Source organism: Bufo gargarizans, chromosome 8 (assembly GCF_014858855.1).
Source record: "Bufo gargarizans isolate SCDJY-AF-19 chromosome 8, ASM1485885v1, whole genome shotgun sequence".
In the NCBI taxonomy this organism is placed as follows: domain Eukaryota; kingdom Metazoa; phylum Chordata; class Amphibia; order Anura; family Bufonidae; genus Bufo; species Bufo gargarizans.
This window is the reverse complement of record NC_058087.1, coordinates 130170297-130197292: the sequence shown is the minus strand read 5'-3', so window position 1 is coordinate 130197292 and position 26996 is coordinate 130170297. Positions and strand designations below refer to the sequence as shown.

General features: G+C 44.0%; 1 protein-coding gene across 12 annotated transcripts in view; it reads right to left on the bottom strand.

Moving 5' to 3' along the window:
* NPRL3 (NPR3 like, GATOR1 complex subunit) overlaps window positions 1–26996 on the bottom strand; it is a 90245-nt gene that overhangs the window by 57947 nt on the left and 5302 nt on the right. For 4 of the 12 annotated variants that reach the window (XM_044302548.1, XM_044302549.1, XM_044302550.1 and 1 more), the window contains exons 2-6: window positions 26754–26883; window positions 21233–21302; window positions 17381–17419; window positions 12297–12426; window positions 7592–7666 (exon numbers count right to left, since the gene is read on the bottom strand). In XM_044302548.1, coding sequence (XP_044158483.1) covers window positions 7592–7666; window positions 12297–12426; window positions 17381–17419; window positions 21233–21302; window positions 26754–26883 — 444 coding nt within the window. Of the gene's footprint in view, window positions 1–7591; window positions 7667–10088; window positions 10951–12296; window positions 12954–17380; window positions 17959–21232; window positions 21303–26753; window positions 26886–26996 lie in introns of those variants that run through there. The other 8 variants (XM_044302552.1, XM_044302553.1, XM_044302554.1 and 5 more) reach the window with 7 other exon arrangements.

The following is a 26996-nucleotide window of genomic DNA, read 5'->3' as shown; positions in this document are numbered from 1 at the left end:
TTTTTTTTACTTTATTTTGGGAAAAGGGCGCTTTTTTTTGTAAAACTTATTTTTTCACTTTATTTTTTATCCCACTTTTGGATTTCAAGATTTCAGGGTCTGTACCATGTTTCAATACATCAAGATACATCTGTATTGTGCTGCATTGAACTGTCAGCGTCTTACACTGTAAGACGCTAACAGTTGCCTAGGAGACCCTGGGGCTGGATCTCCTGGGCTTCCGTAGCTGGCAGTCCCGAGGCCTGTTCAAGGCATCCCGGCTGCCATAGCAATAATCGGGTCCCTGTCACAGCAGAACGGGGACCCGATGGAGGATGTACAAGCTGCCGCAAACCACCTGTATGCCGTGGTCAGTGTGATCACGGCATACAGGGGGTTAATCCGCCGGCATCTGTGTTTTCACTGATGCTGGCAGATACAGTAGGGGCCCAGCTGCTGATCGCAGCAGCACGTGTGGGGCAACGGGTTAACCCTAAGACCAGAATGCTCGTCCTAGTGCGTTAAGTACCTGCAAGTTAGGACGAGCATTCTCATCCAAGGTCCTAAACTTGTTTAGGACAGCCAGGTGCTGCCAAAACACAGACAGGCATTTAAAATCCGGCCCGGTATTTGACCTCACCTGGATGTAAATCATCCCAGCAGCACATGCTGGGAGGACAATGCCTGTTTTCCCAGACCAAACCTCTCACTGTGTCACAGGGGGCAAAACCCCCAGCCCTAGTTTTGGCTTGTCACTGCGGTGCAGTTTCTCCACACAACTGAATGGGGAAAAATGACAAAAGGCCCCCAATAAATGACACTAAGACACCATGTCTAACAAAGTGATATGTTTTGTATTACTGTATGCAGGATACTTAGATTCTACTTCTCCAGAAGAAGCCGTCATAGTAGTATTCCCTGTATATCCTGCCAGGTGGGCTCAGGCTACCTCATTTACTTACATGCACATGCGCCCACTAACTAATAGCATTGTAGCATACTAAGTGTATATGCCAGACACATCTGAAGGGACCCCTGAGGACAGGAGTGCCTGGTCCACATTTCCAGCAGAGAAGCAGCCCCTATTAAAGTCAATAGCAGATACGGAACAGCGTACAGCCACTACTCTGCCAGAAACCCCAATTCTCTGGATTTGGTGGGGTTGCCAGATCAGATAGGCAACGGAGGCTTTAAAATTCCAATTCCCGCAAATGTATAAGTGAGCTTATGCGGTCTCCGCACACACACACGAGCTGGTGATGGAGCACATATGACGCGATTATTGGTATGTTTCATTAACATGTTAAACTTGTACAAGCCATTCCTATTACTATCCTTATTTGCCTGGTCACATAAAAGCAGCGCACACATAGTCAGACACCCCATGCCACATTGCCATCAATGATGTGACAAACATGACTTGGCATTCCTTGAATCCAACGTTTCTGATGTGTCACGATTCTGTAGGGGCCGATTCGGAGGGATGGTCTGGTGACTGCAGGGAGGAGGTATACAGATAAGATGTGCGTTATCACCATAGGGTGTCTTCAGCTCCTGTGCTGCTGACTAATAGTGTTTACCAGAGGAACAGTATAGATTAAAAAAGGCTCATTTGAATCTGCAAGACCAGGATGGCACGCCTTACAGTCCTCACGATATCTTACCAAACAGATACAGCATCTTCCGTAAACCCTAATACACTGCAATAAGCTTTCTTCTCATTCACCCTTAGTTGTATATGGTTACTATTTAGATTGAATTGGCAGACAATATATGTGTGTGTAGCATGTCATCCATTCATCACATTTCTATTATAGACGGCACTATGGGTCATGAAATACATCCCCAGGTCCCTTTGTAGAATATAGGAGCACAAGCATAAAATATAGACACCTATAACTACCATGTTAAAACCACAGAACCTATCAAAGAGACTATTAAGAGGTGAATATGAGGAAACTGTAATAAAGCTACAGACGTGGGTACAGCCGGGTGATCATACTCTAATAGGTATATATATATATTCACTACTGGATATGGGAGCAGTATCCATTAGTGACTACAGGGAGAATGGCGACACTCACCTTACTTCTCATAGTCTCAACTGAAAATGAAAGACTACCACACCCATCATCAATATTTCCTAGGTGTCAGACCTACACTCTATGGATCTACTGTACCTCATTTTAAAAATACTAAAATGGCTTTTCTGGTTTCAGCAAATCAAGCTCTTTTTTTCTCTGCTTGCAGTCACTGAATAGAAAACGTTATTGTTTACAGCACCTTTATCAGAGCTCTGACCAGGACAGATCTTCATTCCCTGAAAGCAAGCAATGAATGAGCCCATTCAATGAAAATCCCTGTACAGATCCTATATATACGACGAATATGGTGTATATGAAATCATACAGTCTGTGGGTTAGACGGCGAGCTCAGGACATCTAAGCTACAGCTCTGTATACAGCACAGATAGTCCATCAATACTATGTATATGGTACAGATTAGCACTGTGGATAATGCCTATCCTGATACAGGGGTACACCTCATGACATCATTCTTTAGAAAATAGGACTTTGGGAACCTCACATAACTGCATGTACTTTTTAAGCCATATCCTGAGGTGGTTTATTTAAAAAAAAAATCCACAATAATTAATGGCAAAATCCATTAAAGGGATTGTCCGGGTTCAGACATACCTCCATTTTCACCCAGGCAGCCCCCCTGACAAGAGCATCAGAGTAGTTCATGCTCCGATGCTCTCCTTTGCCCTGTGCTAAATCGCACAGGGCAAAGGCATTTTTTGGAGATCCGGTGACGTACCGGGGCTCTCCATGGGGCTACCAGGAACCCCGCTGACGTCACTGGCACTGATGGGCGTGATCTAGCGCTGCCCTAGCCAGTAAACCGGCTAGGGCAGCGCTAAAGCCCACCCATCAGAGCCGGTGACCTCACCAAACACACTGCCGGGCGGAAGCGCAGGGCAAGAGAGCGCATCGGAGCATGAGATGCTCCGATGCTAGCCTCAGGGGGGCTGCCTGGGTGAAAATAAGGGTATGTTCAGCTCTGAACCCGGACAACCCCTTTAAATTATCCACTATACATGAACTCACCCTTAGGGCTCATTCACACGACCGTATGTCTTTTTCAGTGTTTTGCGGTCCGTTATTAACAGATCCGTTTTTATTTCAGTAGTGTTTCTGGTTTTGTTGCGTTTATGGCATATACAGTATACAGTAATTACATAGAAAAAATTGGTCTGGGCATAAAATTTTCAATAGATGGTTCCGCAAAAATGGAACGGATCCGGAAGACATACAGAGTACATTCCGTATGTGTTCAGTTTTTTTTTGCAGACCCACTGACTTGAATGGAGCCACAGAACATTATTTGCAGGCAATAAAAGAACATGTTCTATCTTTCAATGGAACAGAAAAACGGAAATGGAATGCATATGAAGTACATTCCGTTTTTTTGCGGAACCATTGAAATGAATGGTTCTGTATTCGGACCGTATACGGAACGCAAAAAACGTTTGTGTAAACAAGCCCTTAAAGTGGTTATCCAGGAATTTGATCATCAATATCAGATCAATAATTAAGGGGATCGACGACACTTCACACTTGTATGCTCTTAAAAGGGTTTTTCGAGATTTTAATACTGATGATTTATCCTCTGGATAGGTCACCATTATCTGATTGGTGGGGGTCTGACACCCAGGTCCCACACTGATCAGCTGCTTCACATCTTAACATGCACAGCGCCATACATTGTATAGTGGCTGTGCTTGGTATCGCGGCTCAGCCCCATTCACTTCACCAACAAATGTGTCCTCACATGGTACTTTTTAACTATCAATATCAGATTGGGAGGGAGGGGTTAACTCCTAGCACCCCAGCCAATCAGCTGTTTGAAGAGGCCACTGCGCTCCCCGGACCTCCAGTGAACACTGCTTTTCAAGCACAGCGCTGTACATTGTATAGTATCGCAGCTCAACTCCATTCATTTGGATAGGACTGAGCCACACCTAGGCCACGTGACAAATGTACACAGAGAGCCACGGCCTCAATGAACAGCTGAACTGTGGGGGTCCCGGAAGTCGGAACCCTGACAATCTGATATTGATGACCTATGGATAGTCCATCAATATCAAATTCCTGCATAATCCCTTTACCATGTTTATTATTCTGTGCATTCAGCCAATTGATAAACTTACCCCTGAAAGTGTAAAATCCAATGGGGGGCATTTACTAAGCACGCTGCACCAGAATTATGGCATAAAATGCACCAAAAAGAAAGGCATTTTGATTTGCGCCAAAGATATCAACAGTTTTCTCCAGAATTTTCACCATAAAGAATGCATCACGCCAGAAATGAGTTATAAATGTCAAAGTGCACATTACCCCTCATTTATCATCAGAAATGGCTCAAACTGTTGCTGACAATTAGCCCCTTCACTACTGAGCCACTTTTCACCTTAAATCCCAGGCCGATTTTTGCAAATCTTACATGTGTCACTTTATGAGCAAATAACTTTGGGACGCTTTTTACTTATCCAAAGAAAAAAAGGGGAAATGCAGCAGCACCCTGCTAACCAGATAAAGTACAATAATGCCATAGTCACAAAAATTATTATAGTTCTAATGCTACGCTTATTTATAAAGTGAGATGCTTGGCAAATGCATTTTGTAGAAAACCATTTAAGCCCGTCTGCCGTACATCAAGGCGATCTCTGTAAGACGGGTTCTAACACTAAATACTACCTGTTATGCGTTTTCTTTGCAGATTTACAATGCTGGAGATGTGGCACTCCAGCGAGTCGTGCACTCCTGATTAGCCTGTCTGCCCCATAGGCTGATTTTAATTAGTTTCAGTATAAAGCTGTGGCCTGCTCTTACTACATTCATTGGAAGCTGTCTGGCACAAGGAAAGGTATGGAGTGGGCTCGGCATGCATGTTGGTACCTGCATCCCTTGTAGGTAATGGAGGCCATTTTTGCACCAAAAATTGTAAAAGGCAGAGCGGATCCAGCATGCATGTGGATCCAACACTTCCTGAACTTTATGGCAGCCATTATGGCGTATAACAGGTAATATTTATGATGTTACAAACTTTGTTAACCATTTAGGTGTTCCACAATAATTAAAAGAAAGGAGGTGAAATTTCTCAATTTCATTTTTTGGGCAGATTTTTTTTATGTTAATCAATTTTTTTTTGCTACACAGCAAGGGTTAACAGCAAAATGAACCTCAATATACATTACTCTGTTTCTGCAGTTTACAGAAATACCCCATATGTGACGGTAAACTGCTCTATGGGCACGTGGCAGTGGTCAGAAGGAAAAAGGCGCCATACGGATTTTGGAGGCAGATTTTGCTAGAATGTTTTTTAGGCACTATTTTGTATTTGAAGAGACCCTGACGTACCCCTATAGTGGAAAACCTAAAAAAGTGACCCCATTTTGGAAACTACACCACTTAAAGAATATACTAAGGGGGGGGGGGGGACTTTGATCCCCTAAGCGTTTTACGGAATTTGGAAACACTTGGCTGTGAAAATGAAAAGTTTCATTTCTTCCAATAAAATGTTGCTTTAGCCCCAAATTTATTTTCATAAGGGGTAACAGGATAAAAAGAACCCCATAATTTGTTACCAATTTTCTCCTGAATACGGCAACACCCCGTATGTGGTGGTAAACTGCTGTGGGGGGCACATGGCAGGACTCAGAAAGGAAAGAGTGCAATATGGTTTTTGCAGCACAGATTTTGATGGATTGGTTTACAGGTGTCATTGGTTTTTATTTTTTAAATGATTGTCTCGTGTGGGGGTTTATTTTTTTGCAGGATGAGGTGACTGTTTGATTGGTACCATTTTTGATACAAACACTTTTTGATTGCTTGGTGTTACACTTTTTGCGAGGCAAGGTGACAAAAATGGCTGTTTTGTCATAGTTGCTTTTTCATTTTCTTTACAGCATTTACCTGAGGGGGCATTTCATGTGATATTTTTAAACAGCAGGTTGTTACGGACGTGGCGATACCCAATGTGTCTATTATTATTTTTTTTGTTAAGTTTTACACAGTAAAAGCATTTTTGAACATAAAAAAAATCTTGTTTTTGTGTTGCCATATTTTTTTTATTTTTTGGGGAGATTGTCTTAGGTAGGGGCTAATTTTTTGCGGGATGAGATGACGGTTTGATTAGTACCATTTTGGAGTACATACGATTTTTTTTCTTGATCACTTGGTATTACACTTCTTGTGAGGCAAGGTGACCAGAAAATGGCGGTTTTGGTACCGTTTTTATATTTTTTTACGGTGTTCACCTGACTGGGTAGATCATGTGATATTTTTATAGAGCCGGTCAATTACGGATGCGGCAATACCCAATATGTCTACTTTTCTTTTTTTCCCAATTTTTTTTTAAAATACATTTTGGAAAAGGATGCTTTTTTTTTTTTTTTTTTTGACTTGAAACTAAATTTTTTATTGTGTAAAACTTGAATGAGGAAGGCATCGGGCTGCCTTCCCAGCCATCGGGTCCCTTCCCAGCCACCAGCTTATGTGGTGGTGTTTTGTGTAAAAAGTCGCATTTGTGGCACACACAGATGTGACTTTGTGTCAAAAATGTGCATTTATGCAGAGAAAAAAACATTTATTAAGGGAACAAGTGATAGGCAAGTATTAAAACAGGATTTATAAATTAGCTAAATAGCAGGGTTTTGTCAGTAAAGTGTCAGTCAACAAAAACAAAATAACAAAAAGGTCCTGAGTCTAAGACAAAAGTTGCAATTTACCACAGGAAATGTCACAAATATGTTTCAAAACTTGCGAGTCTGGTCTGGGCAGAGGTGGCTCAAATGGTGCATTTCAGTTTAAAACAAAGTAGCATTTTAGTGCTATTGGAGTTAAAATGTCACAAATCAAAAGAACTAGGCGGATAATCATATTTTACAAGTGGTGTGCACCTTTTGATATATGAGGTGAAACAAATCACCACTTTTGATTTGTAACTTTAGTATTTTTTTTTTTTTTAGCACCAATTGCACCATTATTGATAAATGTTCCCCCAATAATTTCTACTGACCAACCCCCAACACATACTGGGTATTTAAAGGGAGGAAACTGGATTACCCATAAGCAGGTAGCAAATAAAAGAAGACAACTTAAAGGGGTTGTCCGGGTTCAGAGCTGAACCCGGACATATCCCCATTTTCAACCTGGCAGCCCCCCTGACTTGAGCATCGGAGCAGTTGATGCTCCGATGCTCTTCTTTGCCCTGCGCTAAATCGCGCAGGGCAAAGGCATTTTTAGGAGTTCCGGTGACATACCGGGGCTCTCCATGGGGATGCTAGGAAGCCCGGTGACGTCACCGAACACACTGCTGGGCGGAAGTATCCACCGGCAGTGTGTTATGAAAAACAAAAGAGCCCTTGGCCTGCGCGATTTAGCGCAGGCCAAGGGAGCGCATCTCAGCATGAGATGCTCCGATGCTAGCCTCAAGGGGGCTGCCTGGGTGAAAATAAGGGTATGTCCAGGTTCAGCTCTGAACCCGGACAACCCCTTTAAGCTAAATATTACTTTTACTTCATTTACCTATAAATTCAATCGCTTACCCTCAGGGCGAAGACGACATTAAAGAGGATCATGGTTGGCATTTCTCTTTTTGGTGAGGGATCTGTTTTTGACACCTACAAAGAGAGACATAATTTTTACAATGTGTGGAGGTTGCACATCAATAGTGGAGGTGATAATGAGCTGTGCATATACCCACTTTATACAACCATTACAACATTCCTGTAATGAGAACAGCAAGGAATAAACTATGTTGTTGTATTAATGTGATCATTACTGCAGACACGTTCATTCTTTATCAGAGGAGTGATTCATTACCACTAGAGGGAGCAGTGAGTGGACCTGGGACTTAAAATACCAAATCAAATATTCTGTTGTAGAGCTGCAATTACTGTCACCGTGTGCATGTCTGTGTATACCGCTGTCAGCTAAACAGCATAGCTTTTCTCTTTTGGTATATTAAAGGGAGTCTTTCACGCCGATTCACCGTATTAACCTAATAACAGACTTATGTCCACGGCATCCCCCTATTAAAACTGTGCTTACAGTATGTTGCTTGCTATCATCGTTCTGCCCAAAAACACTTTTAATCCATATGAAAATTAGGCTGTGAAGGTGCCCAGTGATCACGGCAAGAACGTAAGTTAGGCCGGGGCCGACGCATGCGCACGGTAAACTGTGATGCCCCGGCCAGACTGTGGTCATTCAATGCGCCCGCGCCGATATCGCGGTCATCGGCCCATGCGCAGGATTACGGACGGGAGGAGGGAGGTTAGAGCAGAGACCAAGGGCGGGCAGACGCGGCGGAGGGGGAGTGGATTCGTATGAAAATGACCCAGGGGCCTACGGTGAATCGGCATGAAAGACTCCCTTTAAACTTTTCGTGTAAGGTCTGATGCACACGGCAGAGAGCAATGCACAGGACTCCATGAGTACAAAACTATAAATTATCATTATCCTAGACTGCCTCAATATATATACAGTACAACATGAGAAATGTGTGGAATATCTGTGTCTCTGCATAAGGAGGTTAACTATGCCAATCGCACCTCTAACAGAGCCCTATAAGGCTCCATGCAAAGCTTAGTGCACGAACCTTAATGCTTTTCTGTTACGTGCACGTATGCTTGTATTTCTGCTATTCTGTCCCAGCAAAGGAAAATTGGCATATCTGGCATATGCTGGACACTGCCAATGCCCAACTGATGCCATTCACTGCAATGGGATCTGCTGGATGTCTGGCATATCAGCTGTGATCCATACTGCTGGGCAGGCTTTGTAGCCATGATCAAGCGTGGGTCATACAAGGAGAGAAAGTATAACAGGCAAATACTATCTCTATTTCCGTCTATGGTCCACACTAGTTTATTCTGACTATAAACTATTGTAAAGTTTGCAGTGTTCTGTGAACCTACAGGTAACTACAACACATGGACGGGGGAGTATAATGTGGGATATGGTAGTCCTTGTCCTGCTCTCATAAGCAGCCTCTTTTTATAGGATGCCTCAGGAGTAACGCGTTTTGGAGGAAAGCAGTAAAATATATCATGCAGCCATGTTGAATATCTTGGAGAATGTGGACACTAGATGCACAGAACACATACAGATCTGCTTTGTGGGACCAAGAGACATCATGAAACGTATGAAGAGTACCAGAGGAACATTTTTAAGGGGTTAATTTCTTTAAACAAAGCATAATCATAGGCCTTAAAGGGTTTCTACCACCAGATTGTGACCCATTTAGCTGATCTGCTCGTGTCCGCAGTACCTAACAGTGCTCTTGTGTCACCACAGTCTGCTGCCGTTAAGCTTAAAAACGTACTTTTATTGATATGCAAATGAGCCTCTAGGTGCTATGGGGGCGTCTTTTCAGCACCTAGAGGCTCCTTCCACTAACCATTTCTGCCGCACAGCTCGTCCCTCCAGCCCGCCCCGCGTCTCTTGATTCACAGCTAACCTCGCTCCATCTAAGATGAATTCCTGTGCCGTGCGCTTCTATATTCCGCGCAGGCACAGTGACTGTCGGACAGCTCCCTGCACCAGCATCTTGCCTGCGCTGATTGCGGCACAGGGAGCGATCCAACTGTCACTGCGCCGAATACAGAAGCGCACAACGCAGGCATTCGAGATGGAGCGAGGTTGGCTGTCAATCAAGAGGGGCGGGGCGGGCTGGAGGGACGCGATGGGCGGCAGAAATAGTGAGTAGACAGAGCCTCTAGGTGCTGAAAAGATGCCAACGTAGCACCTAGGGGCTCATGTTTTTAAGCTTAACGGCAGCAGACTGTGGTGACACAAGAGCACTGTTAGGTACTGCGGACACTAGCAGATCGCTAGTGCCAGTCAGCTAAATCTGGTGGTAGAAACCCTTAATAGTGCACATGAAAGAAATAGTGGCTCCTCCTTAAAAGGACTGTATCATCTAAACCGGAACATTTTGACTGGTTATTGGCCTCTTTTACATGAGTCTGTCCAGTCCAGAAAATAAGCTCTGTTTGATGGTTGCATTTCCCTGACCCATGTCTACTGTAATGTACTCACGGCATTATGTGGGTCAGAGGAGCAGTGTTCAGTCAGCTTGTACACCAGGCGCTGTCCGCTGCAGACAATTCCTTTCAAACATGACTGAGGCTCTCCGAATATCTGCCTAAACCCAGTTAGCAATGCTTGACCTTGTAAGGTGGTATAAATGAATTCTTTGCCTCAGCAGTGAAGTATATATTTCTGATGAGAATTTCCATTTCCTTTACATGGCCTGATGTAGTAAGCAAGGAAGGAAGTATTTCTTCTTGACAGTCACTTGCTTGTCAGTGGAGGGAAAACCTGCATTCACAAGCAGCGACCGCCTCCACAGTATGGGTGGATCGAACGCCAACGTCATCGCTCGTCCCCATACAGAATCACTGTTTGCGGCAGTTCCCAGCACGACAAAGTTATGGCGCTGGTATCCCATGGGTTAATTCTGCATCTTTCCACGTCTTGTTGTAACATCCTCCAAATGTTGCTTAGATGGCACGATCTGCTGCCGGCAAACAATGATTTAGCTGTCCACACCAACGATCTCATACCCAATGAATGAATGTTTTGACCATTATTATATTCCACACAGGTGGAGCAAAAATTGTGTACAGTGTTATCCAGAAAAAATATGTAGAATACTTTTGTGTTAATAAATACAGAAGTATTATGGGGGTGATAGCTTTATTGGATAACCAGCAAATACATACCACAAGCTTTCAGGGGCTCCTTCTTCAGGCAAAATTAGGCACAACATTTGGAGGATGTTACAAGACACATACTTGGGGAGATGCAGAATTAAGGCTACTTTCACACTAGCGTTCGGGGCTCCGCTTGCGAGTTCCGTTTGAAGGCTCTCACAAGCGGCCCGAACGGATCCGTACAGCCCCAATGCATTCTGAGTGGATGCGGATCCATTCAGAATGCATCAGTTTGGCTCAGTTTGGCCTCTGTTCCGCTCAGCAGGCGGACACCTGAGCACTGCAAGCAGCGTTTTCGTGTCCGTCTGGCCGTGCGGAGCCAAACGGATCCGTCCAGACTTACAATGTAAGGCAATGGGGACAGATCTGTTTGAAGTTGACACAATATGGTGCAATTTCAAACGGATCCGTCCCCCATTGACTTTCAATGTAAAGTCTGGACGGATCCGTCTGGAGTAAAAATTGGACTTAGATTTTTTTATGAAATATAATGCAGACGGATCCGTTCTGAACGGATACCATCATTTGCATTATAGGAGCGGATCCGTCTGTGCAGACACCAGATGGATCCGCTCCGAACGCAAGTGTGAAAGTAGCCTTAAAGAGGTTTTCTCACTTCAGCAAATGGCATTTATCATGTACAGAAAGATAATACAAGCCACTTACTAATGTATTGTGATTTTCCATATTGCTTCCTTTGCTGGCTGGATTCATTTTTCCTTCACATTATACATTGCTCGTTTCCAGGGGTTACGACCCCCCCCCCCCCCCCCCCCCCCTGCAATCCAGCAGCAGTGGCAATGCTTGCACACTATAGGAAAAAGCGCTGGCCTATGCGGACTCCTGTGGGCCCGGTGTAACACACTTACAGCTTGCTTGCCTGTGAGAACTAGGGGGCTTGGTCTCACAGGCTTACATGGAAGGCAGCACAACGCCTATGGAAGGCATCAGGCTGCCTTCCCAGGAATCGGGGACCCGATGGCCGCAGGGACCCGAAAAGGATATTGCACGTGCCGCGTGCAGCAAAGGTTAATGCACCGGCATCAGTGTTTTTACAGCAGGGGCCCGGCTATCAGTGACTGGCGGACGGCTGCCGCTGATCAGGCAGGCGCAGCTCCTGCACCCTCCCAATCAGCGTGCCGTAGCTGTACGGCGCTGGGATTTAAGTCACAATTCCCAGCACGGTAAAGTTATGGCGCTGGTATCCCACAGGTTAATTCTGCATCTTTCCACGTCTTGTTGTAAGATCCTCGAAATGTTGTACCTGTTGCCTCAGTTTGTCATTTGTAATTCAGCCTGAAGAAGAAGCCTCTGAAAGCTTGTGGTACGTATTTGCTGGTTAGCCAATAAAGGTATCGCTCCCATAATACATCACATAGTATTTCAGACGGGAAAGATCACAGGTACTTATCTGTATAGACGTCAATCTTCCCCAAATTCCCTTGTTCAAAAGTGTGTCGGAGCTCCTGTGCACGGTACTGTACAACTACGAGGCACAAAGCAGCATATGGAGAAGGCCAACTTTACCTACCTGGCACGGAGCATGCTGAAGCAGAGTCGGGTGGCCAACAAAACGCACATTGTCAATCTTCAGCTCAAATTTTTTACCGCACATATCAGATTTTGTAGCCAATATGGTCGCAAGTATGACATCTGAAAATCTTTAAAAGGGATAAGAGACCGACACAAAGTATCAGAGGCAGCGCTTATCTCCTTAGCGGACAATACGTGTGAGGAAGATTATTACAAGGAATGACAGTATACTGAATGTGAAGCAATTACATGTGATCACACAGTGAAGAAATGACAGCTAGTGACTCCATGCTAATTAATGCCATGCTCTGCCAGTAAAGAGAGTGCTGGTTAATCACACAGCTAAATACTGTGCCACAATACACAAGAAGTAGTCCGCCGCGGGGAGTGGAAGCGCAGCCCTATAGTCATGTACACATCCAGACCATCATTATACATTACAACACTCACCGTACACGGCAACCATTTCTACTTCTATCTGACGTACATCTGAATTCAGAAAATGTTGTTAACCATAGGATATACTAAAAATACCTAATAGGTGCAGGTCCCACCTCAGAGCTCCCCAACAGCAGAATGGAGGGGGGTGGGGGTCTTGCAAACCGGTTCATGATTCAAGGGGGCCATCTTCAATGTAGAGAGCCACAAGCACCCCCTATCAGAAATAAACGCCATAAGTGCCTTGTGTTCAATGATAGAAGGGAAGGCACAGCATAGGCCAGGTTCAAAGCTTATAAAGGGGTTCTATACCTTTGAATAGGTCATCAGCATCTGATCAGCAGGGGCCCAACTCCAGGGACCCCCACCGATCAGCTGTTTGAGAAGGCAGAGGAATTCACAGTAGCGCCGTTGCCTTCTCTGCTTCCCGTGGGCTGGTAACATTGCAACTATTTCATGTGGCTGAGTTGCGCCCAGGCCACGTGACATAGTTGTGATGTCACCAGCCCGCAGGAAGCAGGGAGAAGGGCACGGTGCTACTGGGAGAGCCTCTTCCTTCACAAACAGCTCCCCCGCCAATCAGATGACCCATCCAAAGGATAGATCATTAGTAAGAAAAAAGTGTAGAACCCCTTTAAATACTAGAGCATTTACCATTTGTTTGGCACACAGCTATCACTCCTGACCGATACCCCCATACACATACATGCTTTGCTGATGCCAGATACCTCTAGCACTGGCTTATCCTCCTGGACAAATGAGCGGGCATATTGAAATTCAACATGTCTGACCATTCTTTCCTCACAAATCTGCTATTGGGGTAGACTCGGGCCCACCACATACACATTATGCCCACCTTTAGTTATGCCTCCCTTAGATACAATCACAAAAAACTACCAGCTTCTCAAATTTAAAGCAACACTTCCATCAATTTTTTTTATCACATAGTAACAACCTATATGTGAACATTCCATATCATTTTATAATATTTTTTTTTTAAACCAGGTTGATGGTTTTCTGGATATAATTTTTGAAATCAGGCCTTGTATTCAATATCCTGATATTTATCTCCCTTTTTGACTTTTAGCATGCGGACAGTCTAGCTTAACCTCTTCAGTCACACCATTACTGCGACCAGTACTGACTCAATTAGAGCATCAAACAGTACATCAACCAATGCAATGCTCTTCTCTGGGCATCTTTATCTAGGCCTACCAAGAGAACAACAGAGCCGTCATACTGTTATCCCAATTACTAGAGAACATTGCACCTTTGTTGGGAACCTGGTGCTAAATCCTTCGTAGACGACCTGGGTAGACGTCAGGGCTTCACGCGTAGCAGAGCAGCTACCTCGCTGCAATTGCTGAAAGTCCATTAAGACAAGCTTTGGTCTCAGGCCGGAAAATATTTTGCATTTAATTTTGAAATGAATTAGTACTGCCAAATGAAAAACTTCCAAATATTCTAAAAATGTGTTTTCTATTAATATTGAGTTTACTGCTTTCTGAAAGCCCTTTTATTATACTGCTGAACCCTTAGTTCTTGGCATACTAGATAATTGCTAATGTGAAAGGGGCCTTCACGACTCCTTCACAGCGAAATACGGGTCAGGCATGTAGGTTTCCAACATGGCTCTTCCACTGTTCGGGTGATAATTAGATAGATAAATCACTATCAGAGGTGTCTGGCTGGGGTTCGTCTGCCCGTTACTGAATCAGCTTGCAGACATCTTATTTGTTCCTACTTAGAGATAAAAACATGTTCAAGAATATTCATAGAAATCTTTCCATGTGTAAGTGGCACTTATTGTAAGGGTGTGGGGAAATCTTTATGGCGGGTACGTATGGCCCGATTATTGGGGACAAACATTGCTATGAATGCTCATTGCCGATAATCTGCACATCTAAAAGGTGCAGCCGATCACCCGATGAACAAGCCAAACGCTTGTTCATTGGGTGAAAGTGATGTTCATGCAGGCAAGTAGATTATCATTTCTGGGCAGCCGATCGTGCCCAGAAACATGCCAGCTGTATGAGGACAAGCCATGGCATTAGCGATCCTTCGTCCTTATACCGTGGAGGTGATCGCTGCATGTAAATGCTGAGGTCTCCTCCACTGAACGAGCAGCCAGGTGTAGAGGAAGCTACGATTCCTTCCTGATAATTGGCTGCTCCTCTAGCCATGTAAACCTTTCCATTTTTGATTGTATACCTTTAAGTTTGTACCTGTCCTATTCATCTTTTCCTTCTTGACTCAAAGGGCCACTACTTAGAATATGACAATTTTATATTACCAGTAAGCACATGCTAGACAAAGATACCACCCCTTACTAAATAATGAAGGTTTTAGAAATATACAATGTGCATATGTGAAAGGGGATATAGCAAGCAGCCAGTGACAGTCCGACAGATGCCCTGTCAATCTGCTTTCAGGGAGATAACTGCATATCTCGGAGTGCCTCAGAGGTGTAGCCTGCACTACGCGCTTATCTCTCTGGACAAAGCCACATATCTTACTGTCTGCACTTATTGTAATTTAATATAGTGATCAGTGTGCGATGTAAAAATTATATCTAAAGGTGGATTAGACGTACAGATAATCGGGCAGACTATCGGGAATAAACTTTCCTGCGAACGCTCGTTCCCGACAATCTGCTTGTGTAAAGGTGCAGCCATTGGTGATCGTTAGTGCAGGCACATACATTATCATTTCTGGGCAGCAGATTGTGCGGTCTAAACAGCGATCTGCTGCGCAGAAACTATGCAGGTGTATGAGGACAAATGATCGCAATAGTGATCCTTCTTCCTCATACTGTGGAGGTGATCGATGCATGTAAATGCGACACTTCACATCTACTGAATGAGCAACCGACTGTGGGGAAGGACCCCTTCCTTCCCTACAATCTGCACATTTAAATGCACCTTAACTTTACTGTGCAGTGATCAACTCTCCCATTGTGGAGGGCATTTAGCAATTAAAGGGGTTGTCCCATAATTAACACATATGACCTATCTGCAGGATAAGTGTACGGAATGTAGCACTTTTTCAGGCCCATAGAATTTCAATAGAGTGGCAGTGCACATGCACAACCAACACTCAATTTGAACGAGGGATACGGGACCTCCATTCTCATTAATGGTGGGGGTCCAAACAGTCAGAGCCCCCACAATCAAACACTTATTACCTATTCTGATTACAGGTGATAAAAGTTGATTACAGGACCAATAAAAAAAATTAAAAAAAAATATCTGATTCTGGGCTCAGGAGCCCACAGGCCGATCAGTGATTGATGGCTATACTATATGGACACAATTCCTGTGACATATCTCTTAATCCTTAAATCCATGTGTTATATTCAGTCCCATTGTCACAGGTGTATAAAATCCAGCCCCTAGCCACGCAGTCTGCTTTTACAAGCATTTGTGAAAGAATGGGTTGTGCTAAAGAGCTCGCTGAATTCCAGCATAGTCCTTCAATATGATGTCACTGTTGCAACAAGTCTGTTGGAGAAATTTCTATCCTCCTAGAATGTATTCCACGATCAACTGTGAGTGATATTATTGTAAAGTGACAGACCATGTAACATTACAGAGTGGGACCAAGTGCTGAGACACATAGATTTATCAAGACCAGCACTTTCTGTCCAGAAAACTGTAAAAATGAAGATAAATTTGTTGTGGCCGCAATCCCTTTCAGAAAACTGTGCACCAGGAGCTTCCTGGCACGGGTTACCATTTAAGAGGAGCTGCATGCAAGCCTTAAATCACCAAGCACAATGAGCACTGGACCGGGTGGTGTAAAGCAGGCCACCACTAGACTCTGTGGAGTGATGCTTCTCTGACAAATGATTGGTTCCAACTGTATGGGAACAGATGGAGAAGGCCTTTTTTGGTTCCATCATAACGTAAGTCCATAACGGCATGTTTGGTGTGGAAGAACTTGACAAGCCGTCAGAGCGCTGACCTAGAATGGAAGCTGTAAGCCAGGCTTTTTTGTCATACGTAAGTGTTTGACCACACAAATGCTCTTCTGGATGAATTCCCACAGACACACACCAGAATCTTGTAGAAGACCTTCCCAGCAGAATAGTTGTTTGGCTGCAAAGGAGGGGGTCAACTTCATATTAATTGCTATGGAAGAATGGGTAGTCATAAAAGCCCCTGTTGGTGTAATGTGTTGTTGTCCTTATGCTTTTGCTATATAATGTATCTGCATATCCATAGAGGAAAGACCGTCTGAGCAGGGTCGCCCACTGGACTCCTTGTTCTACAAATGTTCTACAAATCCTTTCCCTCAAATTCTAGATCAACCTGCTCAGCTCCTCCTGCTGGGTAACAGGTTGCCTGCAGGATGCATTGCATTTCACAGTTTCCTTTAGCCCTTACTTGGTTTATATATTCACTGTGCAATTTCACTTCAATAGTTGATGGCAAGACAAATATGGAGTAAAGAGTTTCTGAGATTTCAGGAAAGCAAAGATCTGTGCCAAGAAGTGTTAGTAGTAGTTGATTACAAGTCCATTATATTCCAGATTCAGTTATTGACAATGTGACACATACAACAGCACACATAGGAAGAGCCAAAGACTCATTAGAAGAGGTCGATTCTAAACAAGTCAGGATTGTCTAGAATAACGAATCTTACCCTGCAACCAACTGCTCATCGGTTGGAGGACATGGCTCTCTGGAATAGGAACGGGAGCCATCAACATGGAAAACGTGAAACACAACTACAAACTACATGACATAAAACAGACGCACACTATAATAAAAAGCAGGCTAAAGCTGGCCACACACATGAGATAGCTGTCGGTCAAGCCATTCAGCTGACAGCTGTGAATCCCATACATATTTATGAAGTTGAAATCTACCCTCACACCAGCCATCGGGAGAGTGTTGGGAAGCCACCATGCACATTAGATGGTCAGCCAGTGCTGCCGAAATCTATGGGTTCAGCCAACAAAGATCTAATATGCATGGCCAGCTTTGGACTACACACAGACTTCTATCACATGATGCCACAGTATATAAGAATACATCCAGCAGTTTACAACTAGCCCTTTACATTAGACACTAAATATAACGTTTGATGGAAAAAAAGAAGACATGAAGTGCTAGAGCACAACGTAAGCGAGGCACGGGTCCCAAAAATCTGCGTGTAGCACTCACCTGATCTGCACAGTTTGATTAGACACTGGCTCACCCTGCGGACAGTGGTCATTGCTACCATGCAGAAAACATCCACAAGCAAAAAAACAAGTTATTATTCATTCACAAATGTGTGTCATACACTGACTGTCAACTAAGGCAAGGGAGCAGAGGAGAAGACGAGAGGTCGCCCATTTGGTGCACAACAGCTAGTGTAAAATGTAAGTATGGAGATGGCTGCTGCTACTCGCCTGCCCACGGTCTCCGAAGGCTGGACTACACAAGTGGCTGGCGGAGGAGAACACGGGAATTTGCTGGCGGCGCAGCAGAGAGGAGTTCCAATACCAAGATGGAGATAAAGAAGCTTTATTGGTGACAACCAACATGTTAAGGGATTGAGCTGATCCCTTTGTTAGGTAAGTACTTATCTGATGAAGGGATCAGTCCAATCCAGAAACACATTGAATGTCACCAATAAAGCTTCTCTATCTCCATCTGGTATTGGAACTCTTCTCTTTGAAGCCCTTTCCCTCTGCTCACATTACAACTTGTTCTACAAGCAAATTCCAACGTTCTCCCTCTCTAGCAACTAAATGTGCCAACTCGGCCAGTAGGGTGGACCTCTGCCAAGGACTTGACGTAGGAACATCCTTTTCATAGATGCTTATCCACAGTCATAAAGCCTCTTTCACACGAGCGAGTTTTCCATCCGGAAGCGAAGCGTGTCGTGAACGGACAGTATCTGGACTGGATCTTGAGCCATCTGTGTACTTGAGTAATATTTATCACTGATCATCTCTGGAGTCAGGGAAAATCACAGCAAGTTCTATATTATACGTTTTTCACATAGCCCTGGCCCCACAGAAATGAACAGAGCTTGATTGAAAAACGAAAGGTATCCTGACGAAATGTGTTTTTCACTGATAATTACTAGGAGATATTGAGTGTTATTCTTCAGTTTTGGTTCATGCACGTGAAAAATACACCAAAAACAGATTGCATCTGCACAAAACTGATTGAACTTTTGTGCAAAAGCATCAGTTTTCCCCTGGACAGAGTCTGCCTCACCCCATATCGCTCGTGTGAAATAAGCCTTAAGAGCAGATGGATCAATGACGGCATCTTGGGGAAGTTCAGTGTAGAACAAGTTGTCTTCTAGTGACTCGGCCTCACCAAGAGAGCTGTCTTACCAATGCTGGCCATCCATGCCAGGTGGTCTCTGCTCAATGTTTTCTGGGCACTTGGCATGTTTAGATATCAACCCCCTGCACTTTCAGCTCTGCTACCTCCTCATTTTTACACTTATACCCCCTTATCTGTTGTAAATGTGTTTATCTTATAAAATGTATAACATATAAGAAATACATTTACATTCATCACTGAATGTTTTACTCCTTGGCTCTCCCCTGCACACCCGTCAGCATATGACACCATCATCTTCAGGCTACATTTACAATTTACTAGTGTCTTCATCAGCAAGCTGGATGTGATCCTGTCAGAAGCTTTCAAGAGAAGGCCTGATTCAGACTGCCATTCTGATTTCCATCCATAAACAAGGACACATCCAGACGTCTGTATGACGCCCGGGTGTTTCTGGACATATTCATTTAAGTGATTGCTGGTAAAGCAGGGATCAGCAACCTCCGGCACGCCAGCTGTTCTACAACTCCCAGAATCCTCCTTTCATTTCTGTGGTAGTTACAAGAACAGCCTAATAAGTTTTCATGCTGGGAGTTGTAGTTTCACAGCAGCTGGAGTGCCAAAGGTTGCTGATCCCTGTTGTAGAGAGTGCAGTGTTGGGAGAGGCATGCTGATATACACAACGTCACCAAGGCCCAAGGACCATCAGATGCGTCAGATCCAAATGGAGATAAATGCGGTCATTTATAAAACTTGTGTGAAGTAGAACTGGCTTAGTTGTCCATAGCAACCAATCAGATTCCACCTTTCACATTCCAAAGGAGCTGTCAAAAATGAAAGGTGGAATCTGATTGGTTGCTATGGGCAACTAAGCCAGTTCTACTTTACACCAGTTTGATAAACAACCCCAAAAGTTTATTGAGCAAGTCCTACAAAAAGAACAATGTGGTTTGGGGGCTCCAGGGCCCTTTTATCAAGTTGTAAAAGACAACTGCACAATCAACTTCATCTCTGGTGGTCCTTGCGCCTGCATGAAGTCCTGGATATCGGCTGGTGGGCCCCCATCACGGCATTCTGTACAACAAGAAAACGCTTCTCTCTCCAGACCAGAACATCAGCACAATCCACCACCTCCTCTAGCCTTCATATAGCTATTTCTGTGCATACCTAGCCCTCACCTACTAGCCCTATGAGCCTTTTATCACTACTGTATTCATCAGATTGAGTCTTGGATGGAAAAGACAAGAATGATGTCTGCTGTCATCTTCTTGCCACAACCCAAGTTCGGATAGCACACAGACGGAAACTGATGCCCTCTGAATTAGTCCTAAATATTTTCAGCGTCACTAGGTTTCTGCTACGGTTTTATGAAAATCCTGGGGGAAAAAAATCTGACAAAACAGCAATGCGTGAAAGCATCCTTCCTAAAACTGCAAACATTAGCAAAAAAGTGGATTTCCAGCCAACTGTATCTTCAGGCATCAGTCTACTCAGTTCAACAAAGATAATATCTGGAAATCCAGTAGAGGAAATTGTGGAAAGTAATGGCGGAAAGCTACTTTCAGTCACTGCTATGGACTTTGTCCACGGGTCTTAGTAGTGGTTTTCCTGGGTTTATTTCCTCATCGCTTCATTTCACATACAGTAACTGATCTGAATAGCCATCCATTTTTAAAAAGGGGAAGCAGACAGTACATATGTGGTGTTTGGATTCTAACTGAGGGAACTACATTTATAAAACCTGTAAGTCGGCACACAGTGCGCGGCCGATGCCCTAACTATTTCTATTGATGGTGGCCTAAAGGAGACGAGGTTCACTGTAAAGGGGCCCCCCTTTACACCAGTATCACACTATTCATACATGTGTATGTCTTGTGCTTTACATGTACGGTACAATTTAAGCACCATGGGGCACATTTATTAAGACCAGCACCAGTTCTAAATGTAAGCCAGCTTCCTAGCTGTCTTATGTTTAAACCATTTTCTACGTAGAAAATGATAAATGAGACGGGCCAGACGGCCCCTCCCCCGACCACAATTTTAGACTTGCCGTGAGCGGGCAAAGTTGCAGATAGCGGCGCACCATTGCGCCACCATCCGTGCCTGAAATCCGCCTACTTTAGGCAAATTTCAGACTAGTAAATGACCCCCTATATATACATATAACATTATATCTACATAGATACTACATGTAGCATTAATATCATACTTGGAATCTCCATCAGGATCCTCCGTGTTGTCTCCAGTGTTATTTAAAGCATAGCAGCTTCTTGGATTACCTAAAACAACATCAGTCTTCAATTAGTCTTTGAAAAATTCCTTAAGGCACATGGTAGCCTTCTGTAAATCTGCACCGACTACAGATCGGTTACTGAGGATAGGTCATCAATATTGGGAGCCTGGAAAACCCTTTAACGTTTTTGGAGTTTAATGGGAAAAAACAGCAATTCTGCTTGTTCTACTCCATTCACTGTGCGGTATACCGTATTTTTCGCCGTATAAGACGCACCGGCGTATAAGACGCACCTAGGTTTTTGGGGAGGAAAATAAGAAAAAAAATATTTTGAACTAATTGTGGTCTGTGGGTGATGCACTGTTATGGGGATCTGTGGATGACGCACTGTTATGGGGGATCTGTGGGTGACACTTATAGGGGATCCTCTCTGGATGGCGCTGTTATGAGGATCTGTGTATGACAGTTATGGGGGGGATCTGTGGATGACACATATATAGCATCTTATGCTATGTGTCATCCACAGATCCCCTCCATAAGTGTGGGGGTCGCATTTGCTTTTATAATGGGGGTGGGGGTCGCATCTGCATTTATAATGACAGCGGGGCCCGTGCAGTGACTGTATTCTACTACACGGGCCCCGCTTACTGTACAATCATATCCCTAATACCGTAGTTAATTGTTGTGTGCACTGCATGTAAAAGCATAATGAGCGATGATGAGCGCTATTACTTACAATTAGAAGCGCTTGCCGTTCGGAGCAGGGAGGAGGGAGGAGGCAGGAGGCAGGCCGGGAGGACGGGCGCTGGCAGTGTGAGTCATCCGTCATGCGCCCACGCCGCCTGCTTCATTCATGAAGCAGGCGGCGCAGGCGCGTGACGTATGACTCACACTGCCAGCGCCCGTCCTCCCGGCCTGCCTCCTGCCTCCTCTCTGCTCCGAACGGCAAGCGCTTCTAATTGTAAGTAATAGCGCTCATCATCGCTCATTATGCTTTTACATGCAGTGCACACAACAATTAACTACGGTATTAGGGATATGATTGTACAGTAAGCGGGGCCCGTGTAGTAGAATACAGTCACTGCACGGGCCCCGCTGTCATTATAAATGCAGATGCCGCCCCCAGCCCCTCCTCCCTCACAGCTGATATACCCGCCGCACGGCATCGCGGCGGGTGTATCATTGAAAACTAAGCAAAATCGGCTACATTCGCCGTATAAGACGCACTGCTATTTCCCCCCCACTTTTGGGGGGGAAAAAGTGCGTCTTATACGGCGAAAAATACGGTAAATAGCATTTTAACCTTACTTTCCCTATTTTTGCATGATATGTAGATTTGTAATAAACATTTTTTTTTCTTTTTTACTTCCTATTCTCAGCATCGTTAACCAATATCAGATCGGAGGAGGTCTGACTAGGGTTGTTGCGATAACAAAATTTTGATTTGATTTCGATACCATAAAAAAGTTTTGGGAAACTCTATACCATTCGATACCAAGCAAAAAATTTAAACACCAAAAAAACCAGCATGCATTTCGCGTTTTATGGACTGTCCGGCTTATAATCGAACAGTTCAATCCTATTTTTGGGGGGGACAAGGGGACTAAAAAATGGCGAATCAGTTTTTATTTTTTTCTGTTACAGTGTTCACTGCATAGGAGATATTTTTATTTTATTTTATTTTAATAGTTTGCACTTTTTTGGGCATGGCGATATGTAATGTTTATTTATTGTTTATATATTTTATATGTAAAATTGGGAAAGGGGGTGATATAAACTTAATATTTTGGCGCTTGTTTTTTTTACATTTTTTTCTTTTTACTTTTTATTTAATACCTATTAGCTTCCCTAGGGACTAGAACCTGTGATCTTTTCATCCCTTGTCCTATTCACTCTAATATAGCTGTTTTAGGGTGACTAGGACTTCACACTCTCCCTGCTGCCCTATGCATAGTACACACAGCAGCAGGGAGATGGTAACCGATCGGAGCCCCAGGATTACACAGCTGGGGCTCCGATCAGAAGCTGCCACTGCACCATCAATGAGGAGGAGGGGAGGGGACCCTGTGGCCACTGCCACCAATGATTATAATACTGGGGGGTTGGGGGGGCACACTACACCACCAATGTTTTTAGTACAGGGGGGGGGGGGGTGAACTGTGCCACCAATGAAGATAAGTAACCTTTTAATACAAATACAGGAGGTGGGTGGCGGCAGCAGAATCACATAGCCGACACCCGACCTCTATGACAGGGCGCTACGTTCCGCAGCAGTTAAACCCTCAAGGGCCGCACCTGAGGGGTTAACTGCTGCCAATCGCAGTGCCCTGTCATAGAGGTCAGGTGCCGGCAATGTGATTCTGCCGCCGCCACCCGCCTTCTGTATCTGTATTAATAGGTGAGTTATCATCATTTCAGGCGCAGTGGCCACAGCCTCTCCCCTCCTCTCTCTTCTTATTGGCAGCAGCAGCGGCACAGGGGGAGGGAGAGACTCCTTCTCCCCTGTGCTGCTGAGGGAACATGAGCGCGCTGAGAGCAGCGTGCGCCATGTTCTCTGACCCTAGGTCTGACCCCCCCCCCAGCACCGTTGCTGATCATCTGTTTGGAGGGGTTGCAGCGCTTAGACAAGTGTTGCAGTCTCTTTAGGCTAAATGCACACAATCAGGATTGTGTGCGGATTTTCCCCCTCGGATTTGCATACGGAAAAACCGTATGTACGTTGTATTCTATGAGAATTTTAAATCCCCACATACATAATGTGGATTTCTTTAATCCACAGCATGTCAATGTATTTTATTTTTCCTGACCGAATTTCATGCAGATTTTCTCCTTTCACTTTATGGAGAGAGTAAAATCCGCATGATGGACGCACACAATGCAAATTTCGATGGGGATCTGCACCAAAATTTGTATGTAAATTTGCTCCATTGATTTAGATTGTTTGCACAGATTTCCCGACAAACACCTGCGGATTTCAGTGCGGATTCTACGCACATAAATCCTGATTGTGTGCATTTACCCTTAGGCCTCTTTCACACGGGCGTCCCGGATTTGTTTCGGATGCGTCGCGTGTGCATTGCGGGAAAACGTCAGTTTTGGCTGCAATTGTGTTCCGATGTTCAGTGTTGTCCACACGAGTGCAATGCGTTTTGCACGTGCGCGAGAAAAAAACTGAATGTGGTACCCAGGCCCGAACCTGGACTTCTTCACTGAAGTTCGGGTTTGGTTTAAGTGTTCTATTCATTTTATTGTTTTCCCTTATCTTCTATCTTCATTCAGCAGGACCTGCGCTGACGTCACCGCGCTTACCGCGTAGTTAGGTCATTAAAGGTTCTTTTGCAGGTCCTGAAAGATGAAGAAAGAAGACGATGCCGGCTGCACGATCAAGTGGATGAGGCGCGTTAATTTATTTTTATTTTTTAACCCCTAAAGCAACATTTTAGTAAGCATTCTGTATTATAACCATGTTATAAGGGAAAATAATACAGTAAATTGACTTTTAGCAATTTACTAACATCTCCTAGCAACCATGTGTGAAAATCGCACTGCATCCGCACTTGCTTGCGGATGCTATGCGATTTTAACACATCCCCATTTACTTCTATGGGGCCAGGGCTGCGTGAAAAACGCAGAATATAGAACATGCTGCATTTTTCACACAACGCAGAACTGATGCGTGAAAAAAAAACGCTCATGTGCACAGGCCCATTGAAATGAATGGGTCTGGATTGAGTGCGGGTGCTATGTGTTCACTTCAATGGGTCTGTGCACATGAGCGTTTTTTTCACGCATCAGTTCCGCGTTGTGTGAAAAATGCAGCATGTTTTATATTCTGCGTTTTTCACGCAGCCCTGGCCCCATAGAAGAGAATGGGGCTTCAGTGAAAAATGCAAGCAAGTGCGGATGCAATGCGTTTTTCACTGATGGTTGCTAGGAGATGTTGTTTGTAAACCTTCAGTTTTTTTATCACGTGTGTGAAAAACACATTGCACTCGTATGGAAAAAACTGAACAACTGAACACAAATGCAGGCAAAACTGACTGAACTTGCTTGCAAAATGGTGTGAGTTTCACTGAACGCATCTGGACCTAATCCATCACCTTAGGCCTCTTTCACACGAACGATAGGTGTTAGGTCCTGGTGCGTTCAGGGTACGTTCAGTAAAGCTCGCACCATTTTGCAAGCAAACTCAGTCAGTTTTGTCTGCGTTTGCGTTCAGTTTTTTCCACGCGGGTGCAATGCGCTTTGATGCGTTTTTCACGTGCGTGATAAAAAACTTAAGGTTTACAAACAACATCTCTTAGCAACCATCAGTGAAGCCCCATTCACTTTTATTGGGCCAGGGCTGTGTGAAAAACGCACAATATACAACATGCTGCATTTTTTGTGCAACGCAGAAAGGATGCGTGAAAAAAAAATCGCTCATGTACACAGACCCATTGAAATGAATGGGTCAGGATTCAGTGCGGGTGCTATGCGTTCACTTCACACATTGCACCTGCGCGGAAAACGCGCTTGAGTGAAAGGGGCCTTATAGTATACCAAGTGCATTCATTGTAAAGCAGCTGTGCTTAGTTCTGAAGCTCAGACTACGCAATCCCATTCACTTCCAGAATGACCATATGAATGATAAATGCGAACATCACAGGCCGAGGAAGAGTCCGCAGCTTTCACCCAAGCTTTGTGGTCCCTTTATATAGTTGATCAGTAGAAGTATCAGTAGTCAGATCCTCAATGTTTCAAGATCCTCAATGTTTCAAGATATTGATAAACTAGCCTAAGGACAGTACAACATCAGGGGCAATTTTTTATGATTACATTTCACTCATTTTGGGCTAAAAATAATTTCTTCAATTGGTCTTTATTTAAAAAAAAAAAAAAAAAAAAAGAGCGTTCTGTCACAAAGCGTTAACTGTTTGTCTAGTTGTGTGAATGGTACTTTCACTTTGTGCCCAGGATCATCTAATGAACCTTCCCTCATAAACACTTACTTCAGCCCCATTGTTATCAGTACGATTAGGAGCTATGATGAGTCAGAGAGCAGAGATAGCCCTCAGCTCCCTGACTGACAGAGATCCTGCTCCTAGGGAATCTCAAAGCTGCATTTTTTTTAAATGTTTCATTCAGACCAGTTGAGAAAATGATTTTTAGCTCAAAATGAGTAAAAAGCAATAATAAAAAAAAGTACATAGCCTGCAAGTCCCAGAAACCCTTTTTTTCATATACTTTATTCTTTTTTGTCTCACTATGGGACAGACTGTGCAATCCTCTGATCGCTTCATTCATACAAAGCAAGTCTGTACTGTATGTATACTCCATATGTGTGGCGTCTACGGTGCTATCAGAAAATATCTGGCTCTGCGAGTTTCAATGCACTTTTTGGTTTAGAATTTACAATTTATTTATAGATGTCAAATGTGGAAAATGTTCCCGGTCACTTAAGGTCCAAAAGCCGCTAGCAGTGAAAGGGTTACTGCATGAGGTTCTCGTTACTTACTTGTATGTAAGGATTGTGCCTCTGGATTTCTCTGGAAAGGGTATCGAAAAAGCAGCTTATTCCCCCTGCTTCCTGAGCTCACCAGGATAACACTGATGGGGCTGGTGTCTTCACCCATACTGAATGAAGCCTGAAAAAAATCATTAGTACACTATTAGGTTCTGCTCACAGATCCGTTAGCAAAATAGCGCAGTAAAACGAGTTCCCTTGCAGAAACCGGACAGAACCCAATATGTCATTCAA